Source organism: Rutidosis leptorrhynchoides, chromosome 3, assembly GCF_046630445.1.
Source record: "Rutidosis leptorrhynchoides isolate AG116_Rl617_1_P2 chromosome 3, CSIRO_AGI_Rlap_v1, whole genome shotgun sequence".
In the NCBI taxonomy this organism is placed as follows: Eukaryota; Viridiplantae; Streptophyta; class Magnoliopsida; order Asterales; family Asteraceae; genus Rutidosis; species Rutidosis leptorrhynchoides.
Window position 1 is genome coordinate 147,255,214 of NC_092335.1, and position 26,952 is coordinate 147,282,165.

Here is a 26,952-nt window from a genome sequence, read left to right on the forward strand (position 1 = left end):
GAATAGTTTCGATGAACGGATTAAAAGATATGATCAACTGAATTATGATTGACGTTAATTGAAATTGCTTTTGAATCTGCAATTAAGATTTAAACAACTTGTTTACGAGACTGATAAAGTGAACTTTTAAATATTACCAACCGAGTAAATGAATCCTTATATAAGGCACGTCTCGTTTTGTTGAACTATTGTCAAAATTGACTTTTTGAAACGACTTTGGATAACTTTTGTATGTCGATCTCGAGCATTAGGATTATGATACACTATGACCTGACCTAGCTTGATAGACATTTATTGATCAACATATGTTCTCTAGGTTGAGATCTACGGTTATTTGGTAATCCGAGTTTCAGTCACATTTTGGTGAACGACTTTATATGCTGCTAAGGTGAGTTTCATTTGCTCCCTTTTTAATTGCTTTTGCAATCTATATTTTTGGGCTGAGAATACATGCACTTTATTTTAAACGCAATGGATACAAGTACATACTAAATTCTACACCGAGTTTGAACCGAAAATCCCTTAACTTTGGTAACTAGTAACTGCCGGTTATAAGAACTGGTGGGCGCGAGTAGTAGTATATGGATCCATAGGGCTTGATATCCCCGTCCGAGCTAGAGCACTAGCCTTTTAACGGACGTATACTATTTGAGAAGCGTACACGTTGGTTTGCGTGTATTATTAAGATGATTATACAAAGGGTACAAATTATATATACGTTAAGCTTAATTACCAGGGTGCTCAATCTTGTAGAATATTTTGATAAACGTTTCTGGATGAAACAACTGAAATCTTGTGATCCACTTTTATATACAAATTATGCGAAACACTAAAACTATGAACTCACCAACCTTTGTGTTGACACTTGTTAGCATGTTTATTCTCAGGTTCCTAGAAGTCTTCCGTTGTTTGCTTATATGTTAGACAAGCTATGTGCCTGGAGTCTTACATGACATATTTTTCAAAGAAATGTTGCATTCACCAAATCATCACCAAGTATCTTATTTTGACTGCATTGTCAACGGAAGTATCATTGTAAACTATTATATTACGGTGATTGTCTATATGTAGAAATCATCAGATGTCGAAAACCTTTGATTTAAATATTCATTTATGGTGTGCCTTTTCAAAAGAATGCAATGTTTACAAAACGTATCATATAGAGGTCAAATACCTCGCAATGAAATCGATGAATGACGTGTTTGTCCATATGGATTTGGAGCGATCGTCACACTCGATTCCGGGTCCTGACATGCTGTAGGGGTTTAATGGTGATGGTGTTTTACCAGGCTCCAGTGGCATACGGGATACGGCTGGATGGGTTGACATAGTCAACACAGGTTATGTCAACATGTCACTGCCGATACACATGTTTTGGAAAGGAAGGAATATATAGGGTGAAATAAAAAAAGAAAAGAAAAAGCTATTGCAAACGGCTACATCTTTGAAAATCAAACGACCAACGGCTAGTTTTTCTACCTTCTGTGGCTCAACATTGACGACCGACGGCGAGATCGACGCCAGCACGGTGTCGACCGTCGGTCGATCCCGGTGTCAATTTAAGAGGACAACGGCAATGGACTCCGAACACCGAGTGCTCTAAGCTTAGAAAACCTCAAACAAACCCACAGTTACGTTCTACTAAGTTGCAAACATTATAAATGATGTATGCTTGACTCACGAATCTTCCAACATATATTCTAGTGCAACATCGCACATGCCAAAGTTGCATAAAAAGTTAGTTACTGGCTCGAGGCCTTGAAAATTCCAACATTCAACAAATAGTAACATCAAGTTCATAAACTCAAACCAAGATGGTGATTTCAAAACAGTCGCCAAATAATAACAACAACAAAGATGCCTAATTAATTAATGATATTTAGAAAGAATTTCCAACAACTCAACGGTAGCATAAACATTACCACCATGAGCTGTTAGTGCATCAAGGTTATCACGAGCATCCATAAAACCCATTTCCTTAACTTGTGCAATTTGTGTTGAGTACTTCTCCTCTGGTGGCACTGTTATTATTCATTTTAAACACACAACATCATCAGCTTTAAATATTACGAGTATTAGTTAAATTATAAAACATAAATAATAATAATAATAATAATAATAATAATAATAATAATAATAATAATATATAATAATATTATAATAATAATATGATAATAATACTTGATAAATAATAAAGGAAGGGATAAATTATTATAAATTATTATTATTATGTTCCTAAGCAAATTACCAGGTCCTCTTGTGAGCATCGAGAAAACAGTTTCGTGTTGTGTCATCATTTGCTGTAATAATGTAATAGCAATACAAAAAAACATGTTACATTAAGAAAACAAAAAAATTAAAATAATAATCGCTTAAGGTAAAAGTTTGAATATTAGAGTAAGAGGAGGAGGTGAAATAAATCAGGAGGATGAATTACTTCAATGGTCAGGTTCTCGGGGAACATACGCTTGAAGTCAGGATTTTCAATCATCTCTCTAAATTGGGGGTTTGAATCATACATCGCCTGTATTATATAAATGCCATTTTCTTTAATGAAGTTAATTAACTGATTATAAATAGGTAAAAATCGAGAGTTAAACGTGAACTTATTACCATTTAAAAAATAAACTTTAGTTTATAGCTTAAAATATAGGTTTCAACTTCATCTACAAACTCTAGCTCCGATTACCAACTACCAGTTAGCTACAAACTCTAGGTGTATTTATAGTTCCTACATTTATTTATTTTAATTATATTTTCTGAAAGATTTGACAAAATTTTAATGTGAGAGTGCTTGTAGTCCATTGTGATTATAAAATAATATTCAGTGGTCTACTATAGAACTTTGAATGATACTTTGTGAAAAACATTTCAAATCATGACTGTCTACTTAATAGTTGAAGACTTACGGTTAACAACTTTAAGAGGTTTATCATCAGTATTAACAACATAAACATCATTAACTTTAACCTTAACCTCGCTGTAGAAGTGTTTTTTTCCGAACAATGTGAACCTTAACCTTTCAGACATCTCTTTCTTTTGTGATTTGCTTGAGTGGAGTGATTTCTTCGACCACATCAATTGATTAGAGAACCGTCTTAATTTTGGGCTCATTTGTTCTGGGGAGACAATTCGTAACCTTTTCGAGTGCATAGAAGCTAAAATCGACAAGTATAGACCGAACCCGGCCCATTTTATATATGTTTGATCAGAGCTCTCAAAGTTAGTGATTGTAATTTACACGGGAAAGCCCCTCCTGTTAGTAATTTCAAATGCTTCTCATGTCTCCCAAAAAAGTTAACATTTTTATTTGGAGGCTATCGCTTAGCGGTTACCGACTCGTTCAAACCTTGTTGATAGAGGTGTAAACGTGCTCACTGATGCGTGTCCTTTTTGTCAAATAGCTGTTGAAGATTGTGATCATCTTTTCACATATTGCAGTTTTATGACTCCATTGTGGAGATGTTTTAGCAATTGGTGGGGTTTTAATAATCGCAGTAAGTGAAGCAAATTTTCAAACTGGAACGGGGCTTTTAAATGCAACATGTCTCGCGACTATGTACGTGTTATTATGGTCGATTTAGAAGTGGCGTACTGAAGTGGTTCATAACTCAGCGGATAGGCGCATTGCCATTCTAAAAGAAGACATTACGGTCTCTATAAAAATGCTTTCTCATCTTTGGATTACAAATCCACAGAGGAAATGGGCGATTACAATGGAAGAGTGGAAGAAAAATCCAAGGTTGTTTAAAGGCATCTGAATGAGCTGGGTGTACTTAGGAGTGTAGTATGCAGGTGTAACTTTGTAAGGGGTTTTAATTTGCTGATGAACTATTTATTTGGCTTGTTGTAATGTATCGGCCTGCTACTTGCAGGCTGCTCTTAGTTTCTTGTATGCCTTTTTGGGCCCTTTGGTGATTTCAATAATAATTGCTTTTCCCAAAAAAAAAAAAAAAAAAAAAAAAAATGTTCATTAATTAACGAACTTTGTGGCCGATTGTAGATTTGTAGGTTATAAATCATTCCATCATAAATTAATTAATAACAAATGTTAAATTACATACATATATCTTACTGTCTAATGTCTAATGTCTTCGGATTGATTGATTTCGTGGCAAACTATTGTATTTCTGATTTACTAGGTCATCGATAACAAGAGTAACATTACTGATCTTTCCTATCCAGTAGGTTACAGAATAGCAAATTTTGAACAGTATAGATTTGTTGGGCGTAATTTTGTTGTTTTCCTTTCTTATATAGTAAGTACATTTTACTAACTTGCAAACATTATAAATGATGTATGCTTGACTCACGAATCTTCCAACATATATTCTAGTGCAACATCTCATCACATGCCAAAGTTGCATAAAAAGTAAGTTGGTTACTGGCTCTCGAGGCCTTGAAAATTCCAACATTCAAATACTAACATCAACAAGTTCATAAACTCCTCTAACCAAGATGATGATTTCACAACAGTCGCCAATTAATAACAACAAAGAAAGACGCCTAATTAAATAATGATAATTAGAAAGAATTTCCAACAACTCAACGGCAGCATAAACATTACCACCATGAGCTGTTAGTGCATCAAGGTTATCACGAGCATCCATAAAACCCATTTCCTTAACTTGTGCAATTTGTGTTGCATACTTCTCCTCTGGTGGTGGCACTGTTATTATTATTCATTTTAAACACACAACATCATCAGCTTTAAATATTATTAGTTAAATTATAAAACATAAATAATAATAATAATATATAATAATATTATAATAATAATATGATAATAATACTTGATAAATAATAAAGGAAGGGATAAATTATTATAAATTATTATTATTATGTTCCTAAGCAAATTCCCAGGTTCTCTTGTGAGCATCGAGAAAACAGTTTCGTGTTGTGTCATCATTTGCTGTAATAATGTAATAGCAATAAAAAAAACATGTTACATCAAGGAAAAAAAATTAAAATAATAATCGCTTAAGGTAAAAGTTTGAATATTAGAGTAAGAGGAGGAGGTGGTGAAATTAATCAGGATGATGATTTACCTCAATGGTCAGGTTCTCGGGGAACATACGCTTGAAGTCAGGATTTTCAATCATCTCTCCAAATTGCGGGTTTGAATCATACATCGCCTGTATTATATGTGATCTGCGCCCTATTACCTAATTAATAAACACCCAATATTCGAGTGAGTCCACATCATCATCATCATCATCATCATCATGATAATTATAATGAACTATTATGGGGGGAAAAAAATCAAACTACACTTTAGTAACAAAAATACATATTATACCGGGCTTGGAGTACGTTGAAACCAACCTAAACCACCTGAGCCACGAACCACGTGAACCGTGTCGTCAGCCTTCAAGCCTGCACCGAAATAAGATAAAAAAAAAAAAAGACATTGGGTCAGGTTTTCAATCTACATACAAAGCACAAGTGGTAAAACCTGCCCAAAACTAGAAAACAACACAAAAAGCCAATACCGACTCGAAACCAAGAGAAAAAACATCAAATTCTAAAAATGACATATGCTATAATCAAAATTGACCTAAAAAACCTGTTGGCATTATTAATAATTAAATAATAAAGAGGTTATCTGGGGTTTGAATCAGGGTTAACAAACAACAGGTTTACCATAGCTCTTTATGGTATTTTCATCTTCGTAGAAAATCCGCCCATTAAAAACAAGCCGCTGCTCTCCAGCTGGCACTTGACAAGTCTTTTGAAGAACAAACTTGAACAAATCCACAGTCGCCTCCAGACTCGCCTTAACAGAAAAAGTCGGCCCATTTAAAACCCGTACATTCAATGTCACTGTTGGCTTCGATGCAATAGTAGCTGCTGCTGTACCTACAAACTCACATTTTTACATTTATTAATTATTATTATTATTATTTAATATCATTAATATAATAAAATATACAGAGCATAATAATATCAATAATGGATGGATGCTTACCACCAGTGGTAGTGGTTGCAGCAGGAGGAGGTTTAGGTTTAGTGAGCTGGTTTTGAGGGGCGGCGGCACGCAAGTTACTCATCATTTCATTGTAGAGTTGGGGGTTTGTTAAAGTCTCCCTTGTTTGGGGGTCGAGATCGTTGAGGAGCTTGCGAAAGAATTCCGGACCACCATTCACCATTTCTTCACGCATACCAGGGTTGTTCCTCACAATCTCATGCGCAACGTCTGGGTTGTTCATCACATAAATCGCTGCTTCTGTCAAGTTACCTGCAGTCAACAACAGTTTAATAAATATTTTATTTTCACGATTTAATTAATTAATACTCTAATCTAATAAAAAAAATTGTTTATAAATAGATAGATAGATGTTTTACTATTACACTATTAATTAGATTTTGAATTTGAATTTGAATGATTTTTATCAAGAACATATATACATACCGGGTAACCTGGTGCTTGGAGTCCCGTTGAGTTTCTGCTGGATATTATCGATTTCTTGTCTGAGGATGGCGGGATTGTTGAGGTTCTCAAGGATTTGTGGATTCTGATCAACGATTTCACGCAATCGAGGGTCGTTACGCACCCCTGCGCGCAAAATCTCTGGGTTTTGAAAAAGGAACATCGTTTCTCGCAACCTCTCACGATCATCAGTAGTCAACTCTTGGTCTGCCTCCAAGCCTACTGTACACAAATAAAAATACTTGTGTAATACTTAATTTTTTTATTTTCAGCAAACACCAACCAATATATACATACATATTATGGATTAATAAAACAAGATATTCAAAACAATACCGGAGTAATATTTTAATAATCACATTCATTCATGCAGCTAAGCTATAATAACATAAACAGGGCCGTCAATTTCAAACACCAAAACAAACCGACGACTCAAAATAATAAAGTTTGGATCAGCTAGGGTTTAATTTTTCATCTGCAAATCTGTCAACCCGAAACCCACCAATCTCTAGCTACCTAGGGTTTCGTTTACTCACTGATTTTTTGGGTTCACCCGACATCAACATTCCACTAAAAGTAACACCACCACTACTCCACTCAGAAAAGTAACATGTCCTAGTCAGCAAAAAAGTGCAAAAAGACAAGTGACACCAAAAGTGACACCGGTCACCATTACGAATGGTCTTAATGAACTTTGTGGCCGATTGTAGATTTGTAGGTTATAAATCATTCCATCATAAATTAAAACAAATGTTAAATTACATACATCTTACTGTTTAATGTCTTCGAATTGATTGATTTCGTGGCAAACTATTGTATTTCTGATTTACTAGGTCATCGATAACAAGAGTAACATTACTAATCTTTCCTATCCAGTAGGTTACAGAATAGCAAATTTTGAACAGTATAGATTTGTCGGCGGTGAATGGTAATTTTGTTGTTTTCCTTTCTTATATAGTAGTAAGTAACGTTTTATTAACTTGCAAACATTATAAATGATGTATGCTTGACTCACGAATCTTCCAACATATATTCTAGTGCAACATCTCACATGCCAAATTTGCATAAAAAGTTAGTTACTGGCTCGAGGCCTTGAAAATTCCAACATTCAACAAATAGTAACATCAAGTTCATAAACTCAAACCAAGATGGATTTCACAACAGTCGCCAATTAATAACAACAACAAAGACGCCTAATTAATTAATGATATTTAGAAAGAATTTCCAACAACTCAACGGCAGCATAAACATTACCACCATGAGCTGTTAGTGCATCAAGGTTATCACGAGCATTCATAAAACCCATTTCCTTAACTTGTGCAATTTGTGTTGCATACTTCTCCTCTGGTGACACTGTTATTATTCATTTTAAACCACACAACATCATCAGCTTTAATTATTACTCCGTATTATTTAAATAAATTATAAAACATAATAATAATATAATATAATAATATTATAATAATACTTGATAAATAATGAAGGAAGGGATAAATTATTATTATTATGTTTCTAAGCAAATTACCAGGTCCTCTTGTGAGCATCGAGAAAACAGTTTCGTGTTGTGTCATCATTTGCTGTAATAATGTAATAGCAATAAAAAAAACATGTTACATTAAGAAAAAAATAAATTTAAAATAATAATCGGTTAAGGTAAAAGTTTGAATATTAGAGTAAGAGGAGGAGGAGGTGAAATAAATCAGGCAGGATGATTTACCTCAATGGTCAGGTTCTCGGGGAACATACGCTTGAAGTCAGGATTTTCAATCATCTCTCTAAATTGCGGGTTTGAATCATACATCGCCTGTATTATATGTGTTCTGCGCCCTATTACCTAATTAATAAACACCCAACATTCGAGTGAGTCCACATAATCATGCTAATTATAATGAACTATTTGGGGAGAGGAGAGAGGAGGAGGAGGAGGGGGGGTGGGGGGGGGACTACACTTTAGTAACAAAAATACATATACCTGGCTTGGAGTACGTTGAAACCAACCTAAACCACCAGAGCCACGAACCACGTGAACCGTGTAATCAGCCTTCAAAGCCTGCACCCAAATAAGATTGAAAAAACAAAAGACATTGGGTCAGGTTTTTAATCTACAAAGCACAAGTGGTAAAACCTGCCCAAAACTAGAAAACAACACAAAAAGCCATAATAGCCATATACCCACTCGAAACCAACACAAAAAACATCAAATTCTAAAAATGACATATGCTATAATCGAAATTGACCTGTTGGCATAATAATAATTAAATAATAAAGAGGTTATCTGGAGGGTTAACAACAGGTTTACCATAGCTCTTTAAGGTATTTTCGTCTTTGTAGAAAATCCGCCCATTAAAAACAAGCCGCTGCTCTCGAGCTGGCACTTGACAAGTCTTTTGAAGAACAAACTTGAACAAATCCACAGTCGCCTCCAGACTCGCCTTAACAGAAAAAGTGGGCCCATTTAAAACCCGTACATTCAATGTCACTGTTGGCTTCAATGCAATAGTAGCTGCTGCTGTACCTACAAACTCACATTACATTTATTAATTATTATTATTATTATTATTATTTAATATCATTAATATATAAAATATACAGAGCATAATAATATCAATAATGGATGGATTCTTACCACCAGTGGTAGTGGTTGCAGCAGCAGGAGGTTTAGGTTTAGTGAGCTGGTTTTGAGGGGCGGCAGCACGCAAGTTACTCATCATTTCATTGTAGAGTTGGGGGTTTGTTAAAGTCTCCCTTGTTTGGGGGTCGAGATCGTTGAGGAGCTTGCGAAAGAATTCTGGACCACCATTGACCATTTCTTCACGCATACCAGGGTTGTTCCTCACAATCTCATGCGCAACGTCTGGGTTGTTCATCACATAAATCGCTGCTTCTGTCAAGTTACCTGCAGTCAACAACAGTTTAATAAATATTTTATTTTCACGATTTAATTAATTAATACTCTAATCTAATAAAAAAAATTGTTTATAAATAGATAGATAGATGTTTTAATATTACACTATTAATTAGATTTTGAATTTGAATTTGAATGATTTTTATCAAGAACATATATACATACCGGGTAACCTGGTGCTTGGAGTCCCGTTGAGTTTCTGCTGGATATTATCGATTTCTTGTCTGAGGATGGCGGGATTGTTGAGGTTCTCAAGGATTTGTGGATTCTGATCAACGATTTCACGCAATCGAGGGTCGTTACGCACCCCTGCGCGCAAAATCTCTGGGTTTTGAAAAAGGAACATCGTTTCTCGCAACCTCTCACGATCATCACTAGTCAACTCTTGGTCTGCCTCCAAGCCTACTGTACACAAATAAAAATACTTGTGTAATACTTGATTTTTTTTTTCAGCAAACACCAACCAATATATACATACATATGGAATAACAAAACTAGATATTCAAAACAATACCGGAGTAATATTTTAATAATCACATTCATTCATGCAGCTATAATAACTTAAACAGGGCAGTCAATTTCAAACACCACAACAAACCGACGACTCAAAATAATAAAGTTTGGATCAGCTAGGGTTTAATTTTTCATCTGCAAATCTGTCAACCCGAAACCCACCAATCTCTAACTACCTAGCCTAGGGTTTCGGTTACTCACTGATTTTTTGGGTTCACCCGACAACAAGAAATAATAATAATTTAACAAGTGGTCGTCAAAAGTTTAATTATTTTATTTTCATGATTTAATTAATACTCTAATAATAAATAAATTGTTAAAAGAAAGAATGGATGTTTTAACATCATATTTTGATTTGATAAACATACCGGGTAACCTGGTCCTTCCACTTGAAGACCGCGCATTACGGCGTTGAGAGTTGCCGGAATCCATTGATGTCTGAGAATCGAGTTGATTTGAACTGGTCGCCGACTATTGAAGCGGATTGAAATACAAAACCCTAAAAAAGGGAACGGAAGGGTATATAAAATAAAAGGAAAAAGGGGTTTAATGAAAATGTAGGGAGCAAGTTTTTTCTTTACAATTACGTAAAGAATAATTAAATTATTATTTTCGATTTTAGCTTCTATGCACAGGTTACGAATTGTCTCTCCATAACAAACGAGCCCAAAATTAAGATGGAAAATAAAAGCCCAGAATTTAATGTTGATGTGCCTGAAGCTTCTGCTTTCTTCCACGTTGCACGTTTTTCTCATGAAAAATACTACATTCCATCCGCTCAATTTTTACACAAAATAATTCACATAGTGACTTGGACCAATCATGTGATGAAAGAAAAGCATGAGAGAGAAAAATATAATTTATATATATACATATAAATTGTTGTAAATGGTGTCAAGATTTGATTGGCCCATACCTTGCGTTAACAGTAACTTGCGTAAGTAACCAAATTCAATTCTGACCCGACCCATCTTCCTTAAAACCCTTTCACTGTATCAGTTACTTTTTTTTTTGTTGGTTTCCAAACCTCTTCCTCCAGATCCTTCTCCATCTATCTACACAATTCTCTCAAACCCATCAACTACCACCTCTACCAGTTTTTTTACCATCCTAACCACCATCCGCTATCATCATCGTCAACACCATCTTCCCCATCCTCATCAACATCGCAGCTCCGCTTCACGCAGATCCGTCATCATCACCATCATACGGGATCCTCATCTTCATCAACAAATTTAATGGGTTCTTTGATAACTTCAATTGCTTCTTTTTAGGGTTTGTTGATTTTTGGAATGGAAGCGATTGGCAAATTGGGCGTAACCTTATCTTCAAAGTGTTTGATCGTCTATGGCGTCTCCGTAATTGGTAAGCAATTAGGTTTTTTTTTTCTTATTAAATTCATGTGAACGTTCATTCCTCTTTTTCGGTATTTTTTGCTGCGTCATTTTTTATGCTACTCGACATCGTTTTTTTTTTTTCAGATTGATTTTGGTCATTACAAAATTGGTTCTTTTTTTCCAGTATACATTTGCGTGTACCTGTTTGGTGTGTATTGTTGTGATGTTTTTTGCTTTCTTTGTTTACAGGTTGTGTTTGATTCTCATACGATATCAAATGTGGGGTAAATTTTCGGATTGCCTTGAGCGTTCAAAGTGTTTGATGTAAGCCATGAACACAATTTTTTTGTTTATTGATGTGTTGCGAGGTGTGTACGAAATAGTTATATTTTTATTGCGAAATACTATTAAATACGATACAAATTTACACAAGTTATTTATTTATTTATAGAGTTGATATAACTAAACCTTGCTACAACATTATAGGCAGTGTACCTAATCGTAAAGTAGTGTAGTTTTTAGTAAGTCCGGTTCGTCCACAGGGAACTAGCCAAGTTTAACGCTATATTTTTTAAAACTATATTTGTATATATATATATATATATATATATATATATATATATATATATATATATATATATATATATATATATATATATATATATAAGTAGTAATATTATTATAAAAAGGGGGTTTACCGTTTAATGACCGGTTTGTCGATTTTATATTTTAAGCGTAAAGATAAATGACGATAATATAAATGACATAATTTAAATTGAGAGAAAGTAAATTACAGCAATTAAAATGACAGTAAATAAAGGTACGATGAAATATGAAATAAAATATATATATATATATATATATATATATATATATATATATATATATATATATATATATATATATATATATATATATATATATATATATATATATATATATATATATATATATATATATATATATTAGTATTATGCTTATTTAAACTTCCGTAATCATGATATTTGACGTTTTGATTTTAATTAATTGTCTGGGTTAATTGTCCTTTGTCCTGGTTTATTTGATACCTATCTGGTTTTTGTCCATAATAGTCCATCGGTCATAATTATAAAATGCTCGTCAAATTAACCTTATTCCCGAAGTCAAATATTCCAACTAATTAGGGATTCGAACTGTAACAAGGTTTTAATACTTTGTTAATAATTACACCGGGTTATCGACTGCGTGTAATCCAAGGTTTTAATACTTTGTTAACAATTACACCAATTATCCTTGTATGTAATCCACCCCTGTTTTAATGAGATATGAATATTAATTTACCCACTTGATCAGAATGAATAATCAATTACCCAACCCGAATAATTAATTAAATGATCGTAAAAGATGTCGTATAAACGTCACTAAATAGAACATACATAATCATTTTAATAATTATTAGATTAACTAATTTGAAGATATGTTCGACAGATTCTAATGAGTTGTTATTCGATTAGACAATACCCCCTATCTATTAATAGTCAATAGTCCAATATCCACAAGTGTCGGTCTTTTATCCAAACCTTAATTATGGTACAAAATCTAATAACCCCGTCTTAATATTTAGTCTAACATCACGATTACTTTGGCTCAAATAAGCATAATAATAACTTAGTTACAAGACATTATTTTAAAAAGGAAGAACATAGCTTACAGTGGTGATTAATCGCGTAGCGTTACACGGACAGAGTTCAGACTTACAAAACCTTAAAACATTTCTTACAATAACCCAATTATTATTAAACTTAAATTAAACTTTAAATTATATATATATATATATATATATATATATATATATATATATATATATATATATATATACATATATATTTCTTACAGAGAAAGGAAGAGAAAAAGATGTGTCAAAACTCGCAGAAAACTGGCGAATTTATAGGACCTGGCCACCAATTCCCTACCATGCGATCGTATGGGAATAAGGCAGCCAGGCCATGCGATCGCATAGCTAGCTGGATCCAGCCCAATCACTTTGTTTTCTAGTTTTGCCGACGTTTTATTAATATATAATATAATATATATATGATTTTAAGAATTATTTATATATTATATTATATTTATGTGCATATGATAGTTGGTTCATGTCCCGGTTCCGGATTTTCGAACGTCCTTGCGTACTATTTAATATCTTGTACTTTGCGTTTTGCGGCTCGTACTCTTGTCATTTTTAGACGTTTCTTATCAATAAATGGAACCACTTGAATTATATCTTGTACATTTGAGCTTTTTGGTCATTTGCATCTTCAAATCGTCATTTTCTTCTTTTGTATTCGCACTTATTTATTTAAACGAATATTACATAAAAATTGAACAATTACAACTAAAAGCTTTACATATTGGAAGGATATTGTGCCTAAATATATGTTCATTTGGAGCACTATCAAATATCCCCACACTTGAGTGTTGCTTGTCCTCAAGCAATACAGAACTTGAAATTAAATCACACTTCACTCGAATCACTTTTTTTATTCTCACACTTTATACACCAGTGATTTTGATACGGCGGTATAAACAATGATAGTAACAATGTGGTTTACAGTCCCACAAGACTATTAAAAATTTAGATCCTTTAAGAAAATGGGATCTTTATGAAAATATTTGATCTTTGAAAATTCATTCTAGCTTTTACCCTAGACAAGTTTTCCGGAATAACCCTTCACCGGTGTTTGCAAATTATTTTTGTGGGTTTTGTGGGTTTCAGATTTGAAAATTTTAGCTCAAAACTTATGATTTTGTGTCACCCACTTGCTAACCTTGTATTGGGAAAACAACACGTCTAGTTTACTTGCTCCGTATATTACCTTTCGGTAAACTACCGTCCGGTTGTAAAAGAAAGTGTTGAACAAGCAACTGTTAAGGCAATGTCCCGTGACATGCTTTTGATTATGGTCTATATCGTGTCGGATGCAATTACTATCCTTTGTAGGAGCAATAGTAAAGATCACCCTATAGTTTTTCGGTCTGGAACAAGGTCCTGTCTTCGACCATGCTATGCAACCACCGTTCTTATTGTTGACACCTGATTTGGTTCAGGTGACCTAATGAATTCCGGTGAATTAGTAGGATTTTACGTTCAATGGTAATGAACGCATTGAAAATGGGTTTTCAGAAAACAAATCGGTTTTAATTTGATCAAAATATTTTCTCGTTCAAGCTCGAGTTTAGATATCATCGAATTCCATGAGTTTGTAATTCTCAATCTTTAAGGTCAATCTCAAGGATTGAGTAATATCAGGCTTAAAAGCTGATTTTTAATCTTTTAAGGAGATTATTCTTTCTAGGGGTCTGATTCATTAGTCTTATCAAGCTAATTTGCACGGCGCCCTCCCCATTTTACGAGACATATCCTCTCATGGTTAGGATAAGTCTGACCACTTGGCGACCCTGTTTGATGCCGAGGTCCGTGGATTTCCTGCTGATTTTAGAAATGACTTTTCTATATTTTTCGTCAACCTACAGCTGGTCTGGACGACAACTTCTTGACCTAAATCAAGAAGCGCGTGTCTTTTTCGGAAGACTTAATTCCTTTTAATGATGGAATTGATTCATCGTGTAGATCCATCTTTCTTTCAAATATATTACAGTAAATCGGGTAAAACTGATTAGTTTAGTCCAAAGCAAAAGTACCTGCAATAATCTTATACAAACATATGTGATATGTGTTTTAAATAACTTGGTAAATTCTTCCCACACTTAGCTTTTATTTATTTTTTTCTTTGCCTTTTTATTCTCTTCTATTCCATTTTAAATGAATTCAAACGTTTTGGGTTGTTTTTCCATTTATGTTCTCTCAGAGGTAACAATAATTTCGGCATTAACACCTAGTTTTATCGTTCATAAATATGTATAAACATGATTTTGAATTCATTTAGTTGAAATTTTTTCAAATTTTCACAAAATTTGGCAATTAAACTAAGTGTAAACCCGAGAGAATTTATAACTCTTCCCTACACTTGAGATCATGCAATGCCCTCATTTGCATGAAATTAGACTATAATTATAAATTTATGAAGGTGATTAATGTAGAAAAGTGATTAAAAATACCGAGTTTGCAAACATATTGTTTTATATCACATTTGATATTTTACGTCTTGTCGTTAAAATTAGTAGATTTTGCTGAACTTAATGTCAGTCTTTGAAAGTGTGATGTTTTACCCTGTTTTGTACATAAGATAAGCTACAAACATACATAATATTATTATTATTATTATTTTTATAAAATCTTTATTTATTAAAATAATTTAAATGAATAATTTTTTTAAAATTTTGTTTCCTTTTACTTTAGATAGTTTTGGTTTGTTTACCTAGTCCGTCCCTCGACTAAATTTAAAATTTGTCGTTAAAGCGATTGTTTTAAAAGCAAATATTTTTAGATTTTTTAATTTTTTTGGTATACTTTAGATCAATAATATTAAAAATAATGATAACAAAATTTTTCGCCCCGCCCTCGGGTAAAGCAATTTCGATTCTATGATCTAGTCTTTAACTTACGATGAATTTTAGAAATCATTTTTTAAACTTAATGAAATAAAGTAAACTTTGTTTTTAAAATCACACAAAACATAAATTTAAAAATGCATATTAATTTCATACAAAACCTACAAAACAAAAAATTCAGAAGGGGGGAGAAAACTAGTTCTTTAGTGTCTGCTAGTGGAAAAGACCAATCGGATTCCATTCTCGGAACTACACGAGAACAGAACAACTAACTCTAGACAGCATTTTTATTTTAGAACATTTGAATCTTCCCACACTTAGGTAGCTGTGGTGTCGAAATTGTGATTAACTTCATTGTCAATTTCTTTTGGACCATAATCAACTTGCATATCTGTGACTTTTTCTTTAAGCCATTGGTCGGATTCTTGTGTAATATCCACAAATTCAACTAGTTTCGCCTTTTCTTTAGGCGAAAGATTGGATACTAACCGATTACATAACTTAAAGTTCCCCTTTATTCTAGCATCGTGAATCCATTTAATAAGTTTCTTCATTGAACTATTAATAATGGAGTCATTTAATTTCGTATCAACAACGGGGTTCTTTGTTATCAAGTCATCATTAGGTTTTACTTCATCTTCCCCACACTTAGGCGTTTTATTATTTTTAAGCACTATCGTTGGAGTTGGTAAAACAACATGGTTCTTACCAATCATTTTTGTTGGTTCAACGGTTTTGGTTGATGGAGATTTAGACTTTCGACTCACAAAGGTGATCGATTTTTCACCATCAATAAGTGTCATTCTACCCTCTCTTACATCAAATAACGCCCTGGTGGATGCTAAGAATGGTCAACCTAAAATTAGAGGAATGTTTGAGTCCTCTTCTATGTCAATGATAATAAATTCGACTAAAAAGGTTAAATTACCCGCTTGAACGGGTAGGTCGTCAGCAATTCCAACTGGGTGCCTAATGGTTTGATCAAAGAGTCAAACACTCATCTCTGTTGGACTTAACTCACCTACTCCTAATCTCTTATATAATGAAAGAGGCATAACACTCACACTTGCACCTAAATCTGCTAGTGCATCATACATGACACAATCACTAAGTAGACAAGGAATAATAAATTCACCCGGATCACCTAACCTGGGTGGAGGTTTTGGTGGAACTGTCTTCACCGGGTTTATCTTTACGGTTTTTGTTTCTTGCACTTTCTTATTCTTCTTCTTCTTTCCAGAGGTATCACAAACTTTATTACCTATCACTTGCTCATACTCAACTCCTTTTCTTGGAAACGGGATGGGTGGTTTGTATGGTGCCACCGCTGGCTTTACATACTCGGGTGGTGTTGGTGTTGTAACTTCTTCATTGTTACTCACATCTAAAACCTTCCCATCTTCTGGTGTTGGTTTTTCAGAATTCGTTGACACCATATTAACATTCTCATTCCGAGGATTTACTTCAGTATTACTCGGTAGCTTTCCTTGTTCCCTCTCACTCATCATGCTAGCAAGAGTACCTACGTGTTTTTCTAGGATCAAAATGGAAGCTTGTTGAGTTCTTAATGACTGATCAAACCTCTCATTTGTTTGGGTTTGAGATGTAATAAATTGTGTTTGAGATTCCATTAGCTTTGCCATCATTTCTTCCAGAGTTGGCTTTTTGTGACGATCGCTCCAAATCCATATGGACGAACACGTCATTCATCGATTTCATTGCGAGGTATTTGACCTCTATATGATACCTTTTGTAAACATTGCATTCTTTTGAAAAGGCACACCATAAATGAATATTTAAATCAAAGGTTTTCGACATATGATGATTTCTACATATAGACAATCACCGTAAATAATAGTTTACAATAGTACTTCCATTGACAATGCAGTCAAAATAAGATACATGGTGATGATTTGGTGAATGCAACGTTTCCTTGAAAAATATGCCATGTAAGACTCCATGCACATAGCTTGTCTAACATATAAGCAAACAACGGAAGACTTCTAGGGAACTTGAGAATAAACATGCTAACAAGTGTCAACACAAAGGTTGGTGAGTTCATAGTTTTAATGTTTTTCATAATCTGTACATAAAGGTGGATCACAAGATTTCAGTTGTTTCATCTAGAAACGTTTATCAAAATATTCTACTAGATTGAGCACCCTGGTAACTAAGCTTTAACGTTATAATAAGTACCCCTGTTTTAACATACATGCAACTAACATGTACAATACACGTAAACCAACGTGTACTAATCTCAAATAGCATACGTCTGTTTTATGGTTCAGGCTAGGGTTTCTATACCTGGAACAGACGGGGATGTCAAGCCCTATGGATCTATATACAACTATTCACGCCCACCATTTCTTATAACTGGCAATTACTAGTTACCAAAGCTAAGGGATTTTCGGTTCAAACTCGGTGTAGAATTTAGTATGTACTTGTATCCATTGCGTTTAAAATAAAGTGCATGTATTCTCAGCCCAAAAATATAGATTGCAAAAGTAATTAAAAAGGGAGCAAATGAAACTCACCTTAGCAGCATATAAAGTCGTTCACCAAAATGTGACTGAAACTCGAATTAACAAATAACCGTAGATCTCAACCTAGAGAACATATGTTGGTCAATAAATGTCTATCAAGCTAGGTCAGGTCATAGTGTATCATAATCCTAATGCTCGAGATTGACATACAAAAGTTATCAAAAGTCATTTCAAAAAGTCAATCTGATTCAATACTATAGTTGAATGATTATGATAATCGAAACATTTTAATATTTCACATAGTTTCCCAATTCTTATAAAATTAGACTATAGTTTCTATAAGGCTTTAAAATATGATAAATAATAAATTTTGACAATTGTTCAACAAAACAAGACGGTGCCTTATATAAGGATTCATTTACTCGGCTGGTAATATTCAAAAATCCAATTTATCAATCTTACATACAAGTTGTTTAAATATCAATTGCAGATTCAAAAGCAATTTTAATTAATGTCAATCATAATTCAGTTGATTATATCTTTTAATTCGTTCACCGAAATTACGCGATTTCTAAATGAAAAGTTATTGATTTTTGTCAGCTTTCCAAAAACATGCATATCATATACCTTTTATCAGTAATATATGTATTTAATTCGTGATTCATCATAAACTGTTTAACGATGAATTTAGCATACAAGCATGCATAAATATATATACTCGAGCACTAGACATGGATACACAATTAATATATAAAAGATAAGATATGAATGCTTACGTATCAATATTGTGATTCAATATTGCAGGAAAGTACGTAGACGCAATAGAGATGATAAACACTAGGTGTAACGACCCTGGAATTTCCAACTTTTATTTATTAATAATTATTATTAATACGTGTGATTAAACGAATGTATGTGATTACATTTACATGTTGCCATGATTGCCCGTACTTGACTTTTAAGTGCCCGAAATGTCTTTGTGACACACGAAACTTCACGAATAATATTTCTAGATATTATTTACATTCATGATTAATTTTATTAATCATTTTAATTAACTAAGGCTATTAGTTAGTTACTTGGGCTTTAATTGGGTTTAATTGTTAATTAATTGAACTTGGGCTTTGATTAGTTAATGGACTCATGAATTAAGACTTGTAAGCCCACCGTACCTTTAAGTGGGCTTAGTTAGCCCACTCTTTCAAAGTGTAAATATCAATTAAATGGTAACTAGTTAGTTGTAAGGATTGGAATCTAGTTATGCATTGATCCCCATGAAACCCCATGCATTAACCACCTTTTGTAAGCTTTTCATGTTAATAACCAACAAACTCTTTCCTTCCCCTTGATGGGCTGCTGCAGCCGTGATCTTTGATGAGAGTAAAGGGGATTCAAATCTTTTTTTTTTTACTTACTACTTCACTCACATTCTCTCATTCACTACACACACTTACTTGCATACATTTTTCTCTCTTTTCTCTCTCATTTTTTTCTCTATCTTGTAAGTGTTTTGAACAACTTGTTCTTCTTTTCTTCACTTGAAAACCGATTTCAAACATCCCATTAATCATCATCATCTTTTGTTACTTGAATACTTGTTTGTTATTATTACTTACTTACTTTGTTGTTTGTTATTTACTTACTAGCTTTCAAGAATCTAACTCACTAGTTTGATTCTTCATTTTTATCTTGTTATAACAAGAACAACAAGAACATAATCTATCTAGTTATGTTCTACCTTACTTGTTTCAAAAGATTATAAAGTTCATGGTTGAAAGACATACTTGAAGTTCATGAAGTAAATTTTAAAGTTTACTTTCTAAAGATCAAACTTTGGTTTGAATCTTTAAAGTATGAACAACCATGAACAAATTACTTGTTTACTTAGTTTACTACTTCATTCTTGCACTTTAATTTCATGATTTATGTTCTTGTTGGTCAAATGTTACAAGTTAACTTTGATCTCATTAATCTTGAACTTAAGGTTAACTTTAAAGTTCAAAAACATATAAAGGAAACTTTTTAATTATAACTTTGTATACATATGCTTGATCTAGACTTTTGAGTCTTGGATCTTCAAGATATAACTAAGAACTATGTTCTACATTTTAAGATCTTGATTTCATAAGTTCATTTTCAAGTTTGTAACTTATTATTAGTCTTATAGTTTATGTAAGTGTCAAACCTAAGACTTTGATGTAACTTTGGTTCATCAAACTACATGCAACTCTTAAGTGAGTTGTGCTTCATGTCTTAGACTTGCACTAGGGTTATGATGGTCAAGACTTGGTTAAGATGATGTAGATACATCAATGAGTTGTACACTTGAAGCTATATGCATCAAGGATGAGAACCATGATGAACATCAAGCACCAAGACCACCGGAACCCTTTTAAACTTACTGTTTTTGTCCAAAAGCTACTGATCTGATGTTTCTGTAACAGACCAGTAGACCTGGGCTGTTCTAACCTTGATTTTTAGATAGAACTTTTCGAGTAGAAAACTTTTCATGTAGGACTCGTCTTAATCCGAGTTACGGTTTAGGATTTATGGCCCTCCGATTGTCACTATGTCCTTTAACGTTGTGCAGAAATTTCTGACCTACTCGCACTTAGACCGTCGCCACGGTCAAACGAAGACGAGTTTGCTTCTGGAATTTTTACCACACTTAAGGGACTCATAGACGGAGCCATGGCCACTGGTCTCACCTTAATTCAGTAAGGGTAGAGGCCGTGGTGACTGACTGAAGTCAGACTTTGTTTTAAACTACTTTCATAAAAGAAACCTACTTTACGCCTTTTGTTTAATGATGAATGATGATGACCCTTAAGACCTTAATTACATACTTTTAAACCTATTAAGACGATTTACTAACTTAGTACTATTTGACTTAGTTTGAGGACTTCGGACCGGTTACTTGCACACCTTTCCCGACTACTACTTTACCGCTACATATCATTGTGAGTTATAGCATTCCCTTTTTACTTTAACTTATTTTGGGAACTGAGAATGCATGCGGATTTTATGTTTTACATACTAGGCACGAGTACTTAAACTTATATATGTGTGGGTTATACAATGGCATAAACATTCCCTTTAGCTCGGTAACGTTTAATCATTGGTTTTTGAACCGTGAACGCGAATCTTAGATATGGATCCATAGGGTTTGACATCCCCACTCGGGCTAGTAGCGCTAGCATTTAACGAGTGTTTAATACTTCATAGACATACGCACTTGCCAAGTGTACTTTCAGGGGGTATAAATGTTAAGTTAGTTACCAAGTGCCCACGGTTAGCATATACTTTTACATACTTTCAAAACGCTCGTTGTAGCACTGAAATCTCGTGGCCTACTTACATTACTGTTATACTTAAACTATAGCTCACCAACCTTTGTGTTGACATTTTAAAGCATGTTTTTCTCAGGTGCTTGAGGTTAGCTTCTGCCGTGTACTAGTCGTGCTTTAGACACCCGCTGCTTAGAGTTGTCGTCGCATGAACTACTTTATTTTGCATTCAAACATTCGTACCTTTGAACTATGACTTGTAACGACCGTTGTGGTCACATACACTTATTATTTGCTTCTACTTAGTGAAGCATGCTTTTGGATTGTAAAACATTCGATGTTGGTTTAGACATCACTTTATTATTGAATGCAAACTCTTTTTGAAAACGCATGTAGTACTTAACCTTGTAATGATCCTGTTGTTGATGGTCCGTACATGTTGATTTAGTACGGGGCGTCACATTTGGTATCAGAGCATTGGTTATAGGGAATTAGGTTGCATTAGTGAGTCTAAGACCGACCCGAGTAGGATTCACTAATAGGACTAATCTACAACTTACTAGTTTACTTGTTTCCGCTAAGCTTACTACATGCTAATGCTTACTTTTTCTGCTATATGCCATATGCTACTACATGATATCACTACTGCATGATGCTACTTGCTTTTGATTGCATGCTACTTTTATACGAATTTCTGTTATTGCCATGCTAGTTACTGTTATACATGATTTAAACTGTTGGCCTATTAATTGCTTGCTTTATGACATACTGACATGGAAAATTTATTTTTCCTTGTTCAGATGTCGAATGTTCCACCTACTGGCATTTCGGGCAGTACAGACTCAGACCCCGTCGCCCTACCTACTGCTACACCTGCTGCTGCTACTGCCGATACACCGGCCCCGACACCCACTAGTGATCCCGGCGCTTCTACTTCCGGAGCTGGTACTAGTGTACCTGCCCCAGTGTCTGCTCCCGGACCCTCGAGGTCACAGCCCCGCATTGGTGGTATTGAGATCCCCGCGGAGTTCGGGGAAGGGCCGTTTCGTAACCAAATGCGCACGCCTTGCCGACGCACTCCCGACGGACGTTTAGTCTTGATTCCGCCATGCAGACACAGACAGATGTTGGCCGCCTTCGGACGCTTCGGATTACCAGCTCAGCCACCAGTGTCACCACCACACGATTCGGATGACTCATCATCCGCCGATTCATCATCATCAGATGACTCCAGCGATGATGAGGATCCCGCTGATAGACCTATTCAGGCACCCTCCACCCCACCGAAGAAGCGGTACCGTTTCAACGGCACCGTCATTCCAGGGGTGAATGGAGGTCGTGCTTTTACTGACGCATTTTGCCATCGTCATAGGGTTACTGCTCGTAAACGAGTTGTGCCATACCCTGCCGACCCACAGATACGTAAGGTTCCCCGTTACGTATTGACTATTCCTGGAACCGTACCACCTAGATTTAGATACGGATCACTTACATCTAGGGACGTACCGTCTACATCCGGAGCCGGACCATCTACATCAGCACCACCGGCACCACCCGCATCACCCGCCCCACCTGCACCGCCTGCCCCACCAGCTCCCTCTAATGAGGAACTGATGAGGGAGATTGAGACTCTCCGAGCTCGAGTCACTGAGCTCGAGGAGCAGTTGGCTCGAGGAGCAGTTCACCCGCCTTCACCGTAGGACCTTGTATTTAGATTTCATGATGTAATCTAGATATAGTTTCATTTATTTCATATGTATTGTACGAACTTATTCAGATGTATGAAACTTATTATTATTAATGAATGGAACTTTGCGTTATTTAATTCTTGCACGATGTTCTATTTACATTACTGTACGATGATTCTGTGGTATTTGTACCTAGATGCGTTATTTAATAACATGAGATGTTTTGTTTCCATGTTGGTTGCTATATACTATATTATTACTATATTGAATGCTGGATTTTGACTTGAGTCAAAATTTTTGTTTAGAATACCATGGCTAACGGAAGATCCGCACCTACCGCCGCCCAGATTAAGGACATGATCAACGAACGGGTCGCTGTAGCCCTTGCAGAAAGAATTCTTCAAGTTCCACCGCCACCACCACCAGTTATCCCACCCGTTCGAAATGGGTGTACTTACAAGGAATTCCAGAGCTGCAAACCGCATAACTTCAGCGGCACTGTTGAGTCCCCAAAATAATTAAGGATTTAATTATGACAAAACAATATTTATTTGCACTAAAGTGTTATGTGCAGCCAGCACACGTTTGTTTATGTATAGTCAGCTAATATAGCTGTGTCGAGTGTTTAGTATGCTGCCTAGTCTATCAGCACAAGGTAGATATGTATTCTTCGAATCAGCACAGGATGTGCACCCAGCAAATCAAGAATATCAAGTGACTCAGCATATGAAGGACCAGTAAGTCTGGATATTAGCATACAACACAAGACAGCCATGCTCCATTACAAGCATGGTAGTTTCCCAGAGTGGTCTACATCAACGCACTATTCAACAGAAGTCGAAGACAAAGTTGAACAGAAAAGGACAGGAGTCGGCGGCTGACAAGTGACCTTACAAGACCACGTGGGAATGCAGAAGTGGAACGCATGTGCAGACATGTGTTATACTTTAATCATACCTAGGGAACACAACATTCCATTTGTTTAAATCAAATGGTAGTGCCAAACCGAATGGGTGTGTTCCAGCAAATAGCTACCTAAGAGGAAAGAAGGAAAGCACGCCTTCTGACACAATTGTCCCCACAAGTACAAAGCATCCAATGTACTAGTGGACAATAGATTAATTACACGGTTAATAGAACTACTATATATATTGTTGCATCCACTATTGTAAAAACTAGTGGTGTGGGTTTATCTGTTAGAGTCAAAACCGTGTAATAGCTTTAGTTTATCTCTTAGCTATAATCTAGGTAATCTGTATCAACCAACTATCATTTCCGCCAAGGATAGTTGTGATTCTTTCTGATTTAATCAATAAAGAATAACAGTTGAAAATTACCTGTGACTCTATCTTATTTACTACAGAATACTAAACGTGATTAACTGACTAGTTAATTAAGAAAAGAATTGTATTCACCCCCCCTCTACAATACTCCTGTTGTTATTAAGGGACCAACAACTGGTATCAGAGCTTCAGTCTTGATAATTAATATCTTGGATCTGAATTCTCTTATGGCTTCGTATTCAAACTCAGCTTACCTTGAGAATGGCTCGTCTAACAGACCACCTAAGTTTGATGAAGATGAGTATGAAACCTGGAAGGCAAGGTTCATGCTCCATCTTGAGTCTGTGGATTCACTCATGCCTGGAATTGCCAAAAATGGCCCTTTTGTTCCCACTGAGACAGTTGGTAGTGCACCAGCAACAGCTGACACTCCTGCCATCCCTGGCAGAGAGGTTATTTTCACTCCCTCTAGATGGGATGATGAGGATAAACGTCGAGTTGGTCTTGACCCTAAAATCAGAACCTTGTTAGCCATAACTTTGCCTAACCCACTGTTCAAACTGATCAAGGGAAAAGAAAATGCTAAGCTTATGCTTGACTACCTAGATGTCACCTATGAGGGTATGGGAGAAGTTAGGCAGAACAGGATGATTGCTCTTAAAAGAGAATATGAAATGTTCTTTGCCTATAAGAATGAAACCCTTAAGCAAACCTTCATTAGGTTTAACTCTTTGATAGCAGACCTGACCACTTTAAATGTAACCTACACTGAATTTGAACAAGTGAACAAATTCATTGATGCACTGCCATCTAAATGGAAACCTGTTACTGACCCATTAAGAACCACACAGACCCTAAAGAACTTTAACCTGTCTTCTCTCTACAGTTCCCTTTGGAATCATGAGAAGGCAGAAGCCAAGTTTGAACTTAACATGAAGGAAAACTTTAGGTCTGCCCCCACCACTTCAAAATCATCTAAAAATGATGATGCTGCTCTTATTGCTGCTGCTAAATGGAAGAAAGCTCAAAAAGCTTTACTGGTTCAAAAGTTACTGGCAGAACAAGAGTCAGCTGATAGTGTTGAGGAAAGTGGTACTGGGTCTGAAGAAAGCAGTACAGATGAAAGTGATGTAGAAGGGTTTGCTGAAGGTATGGCTCTGCTGGCTAGGCAGTTCAAAAGGTTCAATCGTAGTAGAACCAGCAAGTCATACAAATGGAGCAAAAAGCCAAATGCCAGGTACAACAGCAAGTCAGTCAAGGGTCCTAAATCTGAGTGCTTTAATTGTGGGAAGGTTGGACATTTTGCTGCTGAATGCATGTCCAAGAAACCTTCCACGTCACATGCTAACACTTTCTCAAAAGCTGATAAGTACAAAAACAAGTACAAAGCTATGAAAGCTCAGATGAAGGAAAGTGCAAAGACTGACAAGAAGGGTAAACAGCCAGAAAAGGTTCTAGTTGCTGAACATCATGACTGGGATGAAGCCAGCACGTCCTCATCTTCTGATAGTGATACTGATGATGATGGTGCTGGTTATGCTACTGGTAAAAAGCTGTGTTTGATGGCCAAAGAGGTCGAGGAGTCTGATGAGGATGATGGTAGTAGTACGTTTTTGGCTGATATGAGGGAAGCTGATCAAAACAGAGACTCTCCTCAATGGAAAACTGAAATGATGTATAAGGTTGATAATTTTCGAACTTATACTGATGATGAAAAAGCTGAAATGTTTGACTACCTAAGAATTGATTTATGCAGGAGCTGCAAACGTGAAGAGAGTTTGAAATCTAATAACAAATCTTTAAATGAAAAACTCAAAGGCAAAAATGATGAAATTAAGATCTTAAAAGATACAATTTCCAAACTTGAAAAACAAAACTTTGCTTTAGAAACTCTTCACGTTGAGGCAGCAGAAGTCAAGACCCAGCTGGACAATCTCAAAAGAGTTGTTGCTTCATGGTGCACATCTGCTCAACGCACAGCTAAATGTGTTAATGAGCAGGTGCCTGCCCAAGTTCAAGCCTTCTTTGCTGGTGACTATGCTGCTGCTGCTGCTATTGCAGAAGTTACTTTCATGGACCCGACTCTTGAAACTGATCCTGAAGCTGTCTTGCCAAATACTTTTGCCAAGATAGTTGAAGGTAAAAAGGTTGTGACAAACAAATTTGTTAGACCTACTGTGTCCCCACCACCTGCCATGAAAGAAATTTTGGAGGATGAAGTTAGAGCAAGAGAAGCCAGTAACTCAATTGATGAGACTACTGACCCCTCAAGCATCCACTACATGACTCCGAAAGAAAGACGTATTAAAAGGGAAATCACTGAAAACAATTTGAGAAAAGTTAAACCAACTGATTCCCCTTCGTGTTCGAGTTCTACCAGTGCTAAGCCAGCTGATGACCAATCTACTGATCACCCAGTAGCTGTAGACAAGCCAGTGAAACGAAATACTGGCAAATCTAAGGCAGCAGTTAAGATACCTACTGGTTCATCAGCATCAGAAGACAAGCCAGCAACTTCCCACGCTAACTTGTCAAATG

General features: G+C 35.3%; 1 protein-coding gene across 2 annotated transcripts; it reads right to left on the bottom strand.

The window, feature by feature from the left end:
• Nucleotides 1-7,515: 7,515 nt before the first annotated feature.
• Nucleotides 7,516-10,343, bottom strand: LOC139896895 (uncharacterized). Of its 2 annotated transcripts, none has more exons than XM_071879537.1 (8): nt 10,217-10,343; nt 9,501-9,737; nt 9,057-9,326; nt 8,730-8,945; nt 8,403-8,480; nt 8,148-8,264; nt 7,956-8,007; nt 7,516-7,783 (listed from the first exon to the last, which is right to left on the bottom strand). In XM_071879537.1, the coding sequence occupies exons 1-5, from the start codon at nt 10,278-10,280 to the stop codon at nt 8,467-8,469; spliced, it is 801 nt and encodes a 266-aa protein (XP_071735638.1). In that variant the 5' UTR covers nt 10,281-10,343; the 3' UTR covers nt 7,516-7,783; nt 7,956-8,007; nt 8,148-8,264; nt 8,403-8,466. The 2 variants fall into 2 exon arrangements, with proteins under 2 accessions (XP_071735638.1, XP_071735637.1); XM_071879536.1 differs by having other exon boundaries at nt 9,501-9,740; nt 10,217-10,314.
• Between the last annotated feature and the right edge of the window lie 16,609 nt (nt 10,344-26,952).

What these genes read in the sequence shown, in the direction of transcription:
- LOC139896895 (XM_071879536.1), bottom strand. Translation starts at nt 10,280, where the DNA reads ATGGATTCCGGCAACTCTCAACGCCGTAATGCGCGGTCTTCAAGTGGA. An exon ending in TCCAAGCACCAGGTTACCCG is followed by an intron (nt 9,327 to 9,500) that starts GTATGTATATAT and finishes TGTTGACTGCAG; the next exon opens with GTAACTTGACAGAAGCAGCG. An exon ending in TGCAACCACTACCACTGGTG is followed by an intron (nt 8,946 to 9,056) that starts GTAAGAATCCAT and finishes GTGAGTTTGTAG; the next exon opens with GTACAGCAGCAGCTACTATT.